The 12,499-nt window shown below is 39.3% G+C and overlaps 1 protein-coding gene and 1 long non-coding RNA gene across 3 annotated transcripts; both read right to left on the bottom strand.

Moving 5' to 3' along the window:
* Positions 1-4,433: 4,433 nt before the first annotated feature.
* Positions 4,434-7,686, bottom strand: LOC131320833 (uncharacterized). 2 transcript variants are annotated; one of them, XR_009198365.1, is made up of 3 exons: positions 7,080-7,629; positions 5,079-6,615; positions 4,434-4,954 (listed from the first exon to the last, which is right to left on the bottom strand). It is a non-coding gene; the product is annotated as an uncharacterized LOC131320833 (long non-coding RNA). The 2 variants fall into 2 exon arrangements; XR_009198366.1 differs by having other exon boundaries at positions 5,079-7,686.
* A 2,555-nt stretch (positions 7,687-10,241) lies between these two features.
* On the bottom strand, positions 10,242-12,377 carry LOC131320828 (putative pentatricopeptide repeat-containing protein At5g52630). The gene has a single exon (XM_058351715.1). It carries the CDS (start codon positions 12,375-12,377, stop codon positions 10,554-10,556), a length of 1,824 nt encoding a protein of 607 aa, XP_058207698.1. The 3' UTR covers positions 10,242-10,553.
* Between the last annotated feature and the right edge of the window lie 122 nt (positions 12,378-12,499).

Genomic DNA, 12,499 nt, shown 5'->3' with positions numbered 1-12,499 from the left:
CTAGGAGGCACAAGTAACATGTGCTGTGGTGGATTCCAAGTCCCAAAAGTTGGAATTAGGTTTTTTTGGAGGATGTGCATTTGGGCTGTGGATGGAAAAGTTTTCTTTTTCGGAAAGTCTAGGGTCACCGCATGAAAATGCGGTGAAAGTCGACCTCGCGCCTATTGGGCCCCAAAAAAATACAAAAAAATATTCATAAATTTTAAAATAATATTTCATGGGACCATAAAACAAATCAGCTCCAACGGATATAAGTAGGTATGTTTTTCGAAATTCGTAGGAATGAAACTGTTTAGTTTTGCAGTTTCGTCCCTGCAAATTCAAAAAACATATCTACCGATATCCGTTGGAGCTGATTTTTTATAGGATCTCATAAAATGTTATTTTAAAATTTATGAATATTTTTCTGTATTTTTTTGGGGCCCACAATAGACGTGTGGTGGACGGTCACCGCGAAATCCATGCGGTGACCGTAGTCCTGCTGTTTTTTTTTTTTTTTTTTTTTGTATTCAACCAATGATAAGATGCAGGCGGTGAAAAATTTCTATTGACTAGGATCGGTGAATCTTACTTTTTGTGAGCTTATGATGGTGTTTATCTGTTAATGGAATTATGGTATTCTCCGTATCATTTTATTCCTTTCCCATGTCATTCTATGTTTCTCGTTGTGAATTTTCAATAGGGGAATCAACTTTTCTTTTGCGCGTAAGATTGTCCGAGCACCCTCAGATATCCAAAGTAATTTCCCAAACAATGAATCATAGACTCTGTCATATGGTTTCCAAGACCAAATGGTGGTCTTATTGGTGCATTATTTTTTTATTATGATGGTGGTGAACTGGTGATCAATTGTTACTATTAGTTTTTGGGGTCATAGTTGATTGAACGAAAAAACTTGATTACAATATGTAAAGTCTGTTGACCTATACAAAAGAATGGAGAAATTTTGGCAAAATTCTCTTTATGCCTGGTTTTTTTTTTATTCTTTTAAGGAAAAGGAAGAATAAAATTAAAGAAAATAAAAGGTGAAGAAAGTTGCATCCCCCACAACTTCGACTTTCGGTGCCTAGGTTGATAGGGATTTTCCCTTTTGTGCTTTTTGTCAGTTTCCCGTAAGGACCACCTCATTTTAATGAAATGCGGACCTTTCTTTTCCGATTGAATTTCGATGATGCGAGTCGCTTAATGTGTTTAAAACGTGATTTTAAGGGTATCCGTGAAAAATAAGCAAAAAAAAAAGGTTGGGAAGGGCTTCATCCGAGCTGTTTTTGTTTGTTTTTTATTGAACGGTTCAAATAAAAATTGCTCAAATCAAGCCCTTTCCGGTCATAGTTTTTGCTGATTTCCGTAAGGTACCCTTAAAATCACGTTCTGATCACATTGAGCAGCTCGGATCATCGAAATTCAATCGGAAAATGAGAGAAATAGAGAGGTCCGTATTTTAGTTAAAATAAGGTGATCCTCAGGAGAGAAGGACTGATATATATATCATCCAGAGAAAATTAACATAGAAGAAAACGAGGGAAGAAAATCGGAGAAACAATAATGGCTCAAGTAACAATAATTTTACACATAAAGCAACCAAAATGTCCAAACAAGGGAAAATTATTACTTGCACTTGGAGAGCTCTAAATAATCACTCGCAAACAAGAGTCATCTCAATTGTAATCCGACTCGGAAAATTTTTGGTCCATGCAAGTTTTTCAAAAAAACTGCTCATCGGTTAATTTAGTAATTTAGATTCCGGAACTAGGATTTCACATAAAAGGGGCCCATAACATGAACAACTCTTTCTGATTAAAAAAAATGAACAGCTCTTTATTAAGACATATTGCATACAAATCGGTAAGGAGCCAACATCTGAAGGTTTCAAAGTAAAAAAAAAAAAATACAAGACAATTATGGTGTTTCCCAAATAGGAGATGACCTTGGCCCCATAAGCCAACCCCTAGTTCCGTCTTTGCTTGAATGTGTGGATTTCACATGTACAAGTGAGTTAAGAAACTTGTCGGAATTAATTGTAGTAGAACTAAGCCGAATGTACTAAAGTGTTTGTTGTTCTTTTAAGTGATTAATTTTTGAAACTTGAAATCACATGACAAATAATTTCTTGTTATCCCGACAAAATTTTCAATACATCTCTTACACCCTATGTGAGAGGGCGTTACACTCTTCTCTTTATTTTTTTCCCCATGCAATGAGATGACTTATTCGTACCTGTATAGTGTGCTGTAATACTTTATAGAAGGGGAATATGGCACTGCTGTTGTTTACTTGTTTATCGGCTTATCGCAGTGGGAGTTTGTTAATTAGGTCCAAAACAACTTTAGAATGTGTTTGGTTCAGGGATTTGTAAAGATCTGTAGTATGTATTTTGACAAAAAGAAAAATAACAGCAAAATTAAAGAAATATATTTAGCTCTCCAACTTCATTGTGCTTTCAGCTTTTATGATGTTAAGTTTTCCATTCACATCCAAACACAACCTTAGGGTCTTGTTCTTCAATTAATTGATCAAATGTTTGGCAAGAAGCTTTCTTAATTGGAACTCCCGCAAGTTGAGCTGTGCGTAAGCCGTAAGCGACCCCAGACACCAAAGTTTTCAAAAAGAAAAAGAAGCAGCTTTCTTAATTAGGTAGCCTAAATAATAGATCTCTCAATATAGTTCATAATCTAGTCGCTTCTTAATACTAATAGGCTATTTGACTATGATAGGTAGTTCAAATATTCCATTTCAGTTTTTATGGTGATCAATCACTCCTTACTTTATTAGGTTGTTTTGTTTTTTAACTGGTTTCGGTAGCCGTAAAATGGATTTGGATGTCTTCCAAACGATGTTAGAAGTATTAACATCATCATTAGGCCACCTAATGGGCATATGTACTGCACAATCAAAACAAACAAGATATGAAAAAGCTGTATACATAGACTTATATGTATAGATCTGGACATGGATACGTTAGGAATCATTTCGATGTACTTGGGCTCCTCTTTATTTTGTGGGGACCGTCCATGAGACAGTTCCGGCTATATCTGTATTCAAATATATAAGTGCCCATAAATATATACCTTTTAGAAGAAATCCATTGAATACTTGCACTGGGTTCCAAGCCTCTTTGCGAACACATCACTTTAATTTCTATAAAAGATTTTGTGTACGTAGCATTGTTCAATTGAATAATATGTTTTGTGATGACGTAGGTGTCCGAGTTAGTTTGCGCGCACCTCATTATCAATTGAACTACAATTATACAATATGTAACAGATGAATTATGAAGATATTAGATTTACACACAAATGAGCCGTATAATAAGGGCCAAGGGTTGGGTAGGAGGCGGTTATCCATGATAAAAACCAGTAACGATTGGATTTGGGCCACACATTTAGTTGGTTAGAGAGTTCAGGTGCTAAGATAAGTTTAAAAGGGACCATTGAAAAAAGAAAAATATAATAAAAGGTTTGTTTAGTCAGAAGTATAATTTTCATTTATATTAATGAGTTCAGACATACCAACCTCTTCAACTAACTCAATATTAACAATCTTTATTCAGGTGCTTTTTAGATTCTAGTAATTGTTAGGAAAAATAGGGAGTTTATGGGCCTCCAAGGTTTAGTTTCTTTTCAACTACTACCACCTATGTGAACAAGAATTCTAATAAGACCAAAGAAGACAAAAATATGGGGAAATTTGAAGAAAAATGAAGAAGGTGGTCTAGCGTGTGAGACTATCCACCTATAGGGGTATAAACGAACCGAGCAGCTCGCGAGTTCGGCTTAGCTCGTTTGACAAAAGTTCATGATCAGCTTGTTAATGAGGCTCAGCTCAATTAAATAGGGTCGTTTAGTAAATGACTAAGTTCTACTCGTTAAGGCTCGAGCTCGAGTTTTTGGCTCGTTTCCGAGTTCGACAAAGCTCGGCTCGTTTACAGCCCTATTAGTCTATCACTAATAGCTTAAGGTTGTTTCCGCACATCGAACTAATGAACTAAATGATGCCGGGTAATATATAGTTGTTGACTAAACCAGTCCACCAATGAACTCAATAATCAATAATCAGGACACTGAAGGTGTATTTGCGGTAGAAGTTCAATACGGCGTGCAAGTTGGTATCCGTTTGTGTTGGTACCATCTAACCGAATACAATTCCAAGTCAGAATATTGAAGTTCTCTAAAACAAAAATGCAACTTCTAGTAGAAAGATGCAATCTTTTCAGACTGAAATAAAAGAGCAATTAGGCCCGGTGCTACCAGAAAAAGCTTGTTCCAAAACATGGTAGTTTTTCTATTTTGACCGGGAAATTGCAAATAAAATCTAGTGAGGCTGCGAGTACAGGTTTGACAGGAAAAACGGTAAAAAGTGGTCACTATGCACAAAAAGTGGAAAACAGTAAAAATGTGCTTTTGCGGGGAAACATATATCTACCAGACGTCTAGTAGCCCAAATAAAACTGATTGAGTACCATATTTAGGCAATGTGATACACTACGTTCGCTTTCCTGTTTCTATACAACATATCAAAAAGATCCGTGTTTACGCAAATCAGGACAATAAAACCCATAGGTACACGGTAATTTGGTCAATTAAGCAAAAAGGCAAGCTGCCAGATACCAGCGAAGAGAACACAAACTGGCATTGATTCAACTTTGCAAACACGGAACCAGGTCACAGTGGCAATAATGACTCGTGCAGAGAACCACGCCCCAACTAACCGGTTCAAAGTTGAAACATTTGAAAATGCTTTCTTTGTGTAAGAACAAAGCATGAAAGAAATAGTGTCCGAGTGCTTCATCAGCTCGAAAGGCCTCCTAATTACCTTCTCTCCTCTTATGACAACCCCTGCTAATCCTTGGATCGATCACCGTATATTTTGTGCCACCAAGGTACAAGCCAGTCGGTGCAAGTGTTCCAGGTTCAGCGAAGTCATTCATCATAGCTGTTATTTCCTCAGGCTTAAACTGCAAAAGCAATCAAGTGAAGAACAAACCTTAGTTGGACAAAATGATCACAACGAAAACACAAAGAAAACTATTATGATGATCAGTTGATGCCATTGAGACTGCAAGTGGATGGTAGAATTACTTAGTTGGAACGCAGAACAACGCCTTGCATTCCTCGTTATATCCGAAAGGTTGGCATTGCATTTAGCACAGCATCATCGACATGAGAATAGACGGAGACCCCAAAGATGACCACAACAGCAGTTGACATGCTCCCATTGGCTTAGCAGATATGACACAAATAGACAAAACGACCCTTGAAATATTCACCACTCATGCTATGAAGAACTAGACACCCACCTGCAGGTACAAACCATAATCCAAAATGCCCCATGACATGATACACAGAGTCCGAAGCAGCATCCCTTGATAGTAACACATCTTGACAGTAACATTCCTTGTCATCAATCATCCTTGAGCAAATATTGTGTACCCTAAATACTCCTTGACACTTGCGCCCTCATTTCACTTACCGAAGACTTGATACATAACTCAATGACCGAAGACAATACCCATGATGGCACACCTGTAGAACTTACACCGCCTCAATTTAACCCCAATAGAGCTTAGATCCGTTACTCAAAACACCTCCTTATGAACAGAATCCTAGCTTTGAACCCATCCGCCATGTTAAATTCAATTTCCCCATGACACCCCTTTGGAGCAGGATACCAACATTGAAGCTACACCCTCTGACATATATGATCCCATTCCCATGACATCCCTCCCAAGTAAGATTCACCCAAATGACACAAACATAATGCTAAGTCTCATGACACATTCAGACACACCCAACATTGAAACCACCCCATGACACATTGAAACATTGATACATCTTGCCTTTGCTTGATTCTGTAAACTTAGGAGGGAAAAGGTAAAGAAAATTGATCTATTATGTTTGATTTCGGAAAGAAGAGCAAGCCAATAATATGTAATGAGAGTGAGAAAATAACAGGAAAAATAAGTGACGGAAAATTATTTTCCCTCTACTTCTTCTTTGCTTCTTTTCCTTTTCATCCGCTACTAAGAACCAAGTAGAGTAGGAAAAATAACTGTTTTAAATTCGGGTTTTCCTTCTTTCCTGAAGTTCTAAGCAATAAGTGCAAGATTCGATGAACCTTATTTGTATCCAAGAGAAACAAAATCCACGAAAACGATTGATAAAGTAATATGAACTTAAAACTCGCAAACAACAACAAAAGAAAAACTTTATATGATTAAAAAACTTAGGGAAAAGATGCTAATATACACCTACTGTTGTAGGAGGAGCCTCATCCCATCTATCACTATCATCTCCTTCATACGCCATATCCCCGCTTGGACTTCAAGCCAACTTGACATTTTGAATATCAGCAATTGATGCCAAAAAGTTGATGGTGAGCAAAATAGCTTCTCCGTTTCAAGGCCGAAAAAGAAGAGGAAGAAATGTAGAATAAACACAAACCTATAGTCTATGAAGCATGGGCACTTTGGTTACTCAATCTCAAGCTAAGTCCCACAACTTCTTTGCCAGTTCAGTATCATGCAAGCTCGCTTCCGCTAAGTTACAATCTCCAAATTATTTGCCCCTCATCCCTTTAACCCACGGATGCAATGCCATGCCACGTAGCTGCCGCCCCCTACAAGCAACTCCATTTACATACTTATTACATTATGTAAGGTTCTTTCTCAACAGAACGTGATACCACAGTACTAATTATGAATACATACATTTTCGCTAGCTCATTCCTGAGAACAAAAGGGGCATTTTTTGAAGTTCGAGCAGGCGAGCATGGACAAATACTTTCAAGAAAATTCATTTTGCATTCTAAGAACCTGTCTAATCTCTAGCAAAAACCAGGGCTCGCAACAGCTCGTACAGTAATCCATTTATACTTGGCAATTGCCAAAAATTAGTCGGTGTAAAAATATCATCAAGAGATTATGGTGAAATCCAAGTGGCCACGAATTCTCCCATAAACTAGGAATGGAGTAGTGAGCAGTTTCCTTTGTGTTTTTGTTACCAATTTTGCGATATTATTGCCAAGAACAATTAGCTTACTGGATATCGGTTAGGGTTGAAGGATGGAAGATTAAAAGTTACCTTTTACAATGGAGTGAGAATCCTTTTCTGCTGAACAACCTCTCCGTCGGGGATGAAACCTTTCCGTCGGCGGCGTCCCTTCGTGGATTGAATTTATCCTTTAACAAAATGGTTTGATACAATGTATCCAAATCTATTTTCATGAAAACAAATTTGATTTGATCATCTCCGATTATGTATCAATAAAAAATCGATTCAAATGATCTTTGACACTGTTTATCTTCTTGACAGTGTACACAACTTGAACGATTTCGATTATGGAGGTAAATCGAAATGAGATCAAAATTTGACGAATTCACTTTGCAGTTCCCAAAATGCTTTCGAAAAAGGAATTGGGTTCGATCTAGTATGGCCAAACCTATTTTCATAAAAAAAAAAATCTCTTTGATCCTCTCTGATTTTGCATCGATTGGAATTATACTGATACCATCTTCAACATGATTTATCTCCTTCAAAAGATCTAAAACATGAACCCTTTAGATCATAAAGATAAGTCGTAATGAGATCAAAATTTGACTCAAACGGTCTTCAAAAGACTTCGTAGGTTAAAAATGAGAAGTCCTGATGAGCATGAGCGGCGTCGTTTTAGAAAACCGCGTGCGTTCAGAATGCGAGCTTTGAAGGAAACCCAGTCGACATGACTAAGGCTCGCGTCTGTTACATGCGAGTTTCTTATGAGTGCCAGTACATGCTGCTAACCCGAATACCAGTCGTCGTCCCCATTAGATTCTCTCTCTCTCTCTCTCTCTCTCTCTCTCTCTCTCTCTCCTGTAATATTTCAATGGATCTTCATTCACAAACGGATGTCAATCCTCTGCAAACTAATTCTAGCCTCACATTTTCAAGTAGCTCAATTTTTATCCAAATTGTATATGTTTCAAATTGCGCCCGGGCGCATCTGTGTATTGCCAAATGCGACTCAGACGCACTAAAATTGCACCCAGGGCGCATCCATGTATTGTCAAGTGCAACTCAAGCACACTAAAATTGTGCCCGGGCGCATCCATGTGTTGTCAAATCCGACTCAGGCGCGCGCACTCAAATTATGGCCGGGCGCATCTATGTATTGCCAAGTTCAACTCAGGTGCACTCAAATTGTGCCCCGGCGCATCCATGTATAAAATGGTGGAAGATTAGAGTGGAAACGGAAGAGAAATGAATAGAAATGGAGAAGAAAGAGATGGTCTGTGACTCAATCAAGAAACATAACGGTAATTTTCTGTCCCAATTCTCAAGATTACAAATCAATGAATGCCCTTCACTCCTCTCACCCCTCTCTTTATAACAGAAAAAACACCTAAACAACTTTTCTCGCCAATCCTAACTAATCGCTCCTAATTAGAGTGCATATCAGCCTGTCTCTAGCAGAATTCTAGCAATGCACCACCACAAAAGCATAAAACGTGGCAGACTTTTGGCTTTCTGATTAGAAATAGTTGCTTTATCAGTTTTAATCTTTAGGTGACACTTATATATTTATACTTGGTGATACCAACCGGCTATGAAATTTGGCTTCTAATCTTGGTAGTGGAGTTGCTTGCTATTTTTTACTAATGTTTTTGAATGTTGTAGTAATTAGTTATAAAAGCTGTTTTTTTCCCATCAGCTTAATTTCTCGTGATGAAGGATAAGGCTCTTTGGGAAAGTGGAAGCCTGCTGCAGTTGTGTGGATGTGAGCGGAGGAAGTATGATAAACCTAGTAGGATTTGAACCTGGTGATTCTGGGAAACAAGGTGGGTAGAGAGAGGTTGACATGGAGACAAAGGAACGTTCTGGTGGTGATGAGAGCCTCTAGCCTAGGGGAAGGAGGAGTTCGGTACGTTGGAGGAAACAGAGGTAGGACAGCTTGCAGCTTCTGCCAGGCCCGACCTTCGTAATCAGAGAACGGTAATGATATAGCGAACTATGTTTTGGAATGCATCTATGCTCCAAAATTGGAAAATTTAGAGGGAAGTTGGCATACTTTCATAGTTCCTGTCCTGTGGCATGCCTTTGTGGCGGCAGAATGTTGGGATGATGGGGTTAATGCATAGAAAAAGGTGGTGGATGTTTCCTAAGATGTCTATTATTGTCTACCCTTTTCAACATTGCAATACTTTGTTAAGTTCGGTTTAATGGGAAATTGGTGTAGTATCTCAACCATTCGAAGCTGTTTAATAGTTTTGGCTTTGTAAGTAGTGCTAACTGCTGAGATTGATACTTAACCTTATCTCGTAAAGTTTCGGTGCGAAATTCTCTCTTCATTGAGAAGAGAAATAGCCATCTGTTGAAGGAAGTAAAAGGGTCAAAGGAACCGATAATTTTTGTTTGCGAATTTAAATTTTACCTGGAAATACGTTTCTTCCCGCATAGCTATTAGCTGTGTAGTTTTATTGATAGACCATTGTCAAATTGTTTTGTAATTTTGCAGCTGAATCTTCCATCCATTGATCTTCAGGATAAAAATTCCGGCCTCTCAAACACACACACTTTTGAGCGCATAGTCTGCTTTGAAGGGAAACAAAAACATGTTGTTTGAAGCTAAAAAATCGGATAGTACTTCTTAGGTATATTTTGTCTCCTAAGAGCTAGAAGGATCAAAGCTCTAAGGATTAATACATGTGCTCAAGCAGCTGCTACATCTGTCAACTGAACTTGTTCCAATCCTTCATCTAGCTAAATACCTTGGAAGCCCAAACAACATAACGTTCAAAAATAAAACAGCACATGACGACATGTCTGAGATACTACTACATCTACTATGACTGGATAGAGAATTATGTCCATATACTAAACCGGACCAAGTAACTACAAGGAACGTCCAATCAAATGTCAAGGATGATATAGTTCGGTTGAAGTCTGTGTTTTTCCATTTTGTGGAGCTTGTCTTGTGTTTGTTTTTAGCTTTGAATTCTGTTAGTTGTGTGGGGTTTTCATGGCTATCCCCCTGGCTTCTGTTCTCTGTTTGGCTTTTGCCTTTGGTAATGGATTGGCTTACGGGAAAAAAACGTCCAACGAAAAAGAAACAGCAGGATATGAATAGCTTGTTGAAACTGCCATGGTTCAGAGAGACCTCACAAAATCATTTGTACGGTAAGAATCAAGGGGCACGAGGAAGCCTGCCCATATAACAGTTCAGATAAGGAAGGGCTGCCAAATGCAAGAAGTCTTGCCCAAGAATCGTACAGGCCAAGGAAAGTTCTTATAACATTGTGAATTGGAGACTTAATGAACGAACTTCCTTTTCTGAATCTTACACGAACATTTTGCGCCAAAACTGTTCAATTGCACGAATTTGTTACAGTCGAATCATTATTGGTTACAAACTTGCACAAGTGTTTCCTTCAAAAAATTCCTATCGGCAAAAATTGGTCCAAGTGCACGAATGTGTTGGAGTCGAAACGACCGAACCATTGATGGTTCCAACAGGTGTTTCTTTTCTAATTTCCTAGTCAAACAGAAATTGGTCCAAGTGATCATATTCCCACAATTAAATCACCAATAGTCACCACATGAGCATTTCCCATCCTCAAATCGATGAAATCGATTGTTATCCCTCACAATAATTACTCTCCCAGTGCACATGGACATAAATTTTATTGCAGTGTGACAATCACCACACACACGCAAGTTCTTCATCACTCGAATCGGCCTTTCGGGTGGAAAAGTAATGAGCCCAAATGCAATGGCCAGTCTTTCGCTATGATATCTAATTGCCTGATTCTTCTCATCACTATCCACTTCTCGCAGCACAAAACTGGTATCCGCAACATAACCGGCACGCTCCATTTCTTCCCCCAATACCTTCAACTTCTGATAAATTTCACAGGATATTGGGTGACGCCTATCCCCTGCGGCAAATGTATGAACACAATTTCCCTGCTCAACCCAACTTAAACCTGTTTCCTTCTTCACCCCTCTGTCCCTCAGCATTTTCCTAGCTTTGGCTGCATCCTCATATCTTCCAGCAGCGGCATAAGCATTAGCCAATAGCAAGTGCATCCCTGAGCTCACCTGACCCAACTCAAAAACCCTATTCGCTGCATAAACTGCCAATTCTGTATCCTTATGAATTCGACAACTAGTCAATAAAGCTCCCCACACTGATTCTGTTGGTTTTATGGGCATTTCATTGATAATTGAAACTGCATCCTGTAATCTCCCAGCACGCCCAAGCAAATCCACCATGGAAGCATAATGCTGATCCCCTGGCTCAATCCCATACACCTTCATTAGCTCAAAGTAATGCTTCCCCTCTTCAACGAGTCCCGCGTGGCTACAAGCATATAGAACACACAAGAAAGTTATGAAATTCGGTTTCATACACACACTTTCCATCTGTTTGAACAAATCAAACGCTTTTTCTATGTGTGCATGCTGAGCACAGGCAATAAGCATTGCATTCCACATGCCTAGGTTCCTTTCTGGTATCTCTTCGAAAACCTGGTAAGCTCCTTCAATTACTCCGCACTTGGAGTACAAAGCAACCAGAGAACTACCCACAAAGCTCGATGAATCATAGCTCGTCTTCAAGCACAAACCGTGTATTTGCTTTCCCAATTCAAGAAGAGTAGAATTGCCACAAACCCGTATTACACTTGAAAAAGTGAAATCATTAACATCCAAACCCTCCCACAATGCTTGTTTAAACAGCCTCAATGCCTCCTCATCCTCACCCAATTGAGTATACCCACATATCATGCCACCCCAAGAAACCACATTTCTCACCGGCATTCCATCAAACACTGTCCTTGCATCTCTAATCTCCCCGCATTTTGCATACATATCAACAACAGAACTCCCCACAAACACATCCGCATCAAACCCAGTTTTCAAAGCAAGACAATGAACCGATCTCCCAAACTCACGCCACGAAAGCATCCCGGAAGCTTTCATGGTGCTGGGGAATATACGGTCGTCGGGCCTAACACCGAAACCAAGCATTCGGCGAAAGAACTCGATGGCGAAACAAGGAAGCTCATTCTGCGCGAAACAAGAAATGACAGAGCTCCAAGAGGTGGAAGACTTCACTTGGGTCTCTTCGAAAACTCGTTGGGAGTCTAGTGGGAGCTGGGTTTTCGAATAGAAGTTGATAAGGTAGTGGGAAATCAGCGGGATTGCTTGGAATCCGGTTTTGATGATGTGGGCGTGGACTTGGAGGCCCTTGGGGAGGGTTCTTGATCGGGTTAGAGAGAGGAGGAGGTTGGAGATGTTTCTGTAGTTTTGTTCAAAAATGAATTGGTTACTCAATCGGTTATTCAATGGAATCTGCAGTTGGGTTTGTTGGTGGGTAGTCTTTAGAGGAAGGGGATGAAGCATTAGGGCTTTTAGTTCCTGGAGTTCGAAGCTTCAAGCGAGAGATTCGGTCATGGGCAGCAATTGGGTCGTTTTCTGTCAGTTTGTAAAGGAGTTCAGAGCATGTACACGAAGGAATATGCAAT

The sequence above is a fragment of the Rhododendron vialii genome, chromosome 3a (genome assembly GCF_030253575.1).
Source record: "Rhododendron vialii isolate Sample 1 chromosome 3a, ASM3025357v1".
Lineage (NCBI taxonomy): Eukaryota > Viridiplantae > Streptophyta > Magnoliopsida > Ericales > Ericaceae > Rhododendron > Rhododendron vialii.
This window is presented reverse-complemented; position numbering and strand designations above follow the sequence as displayed.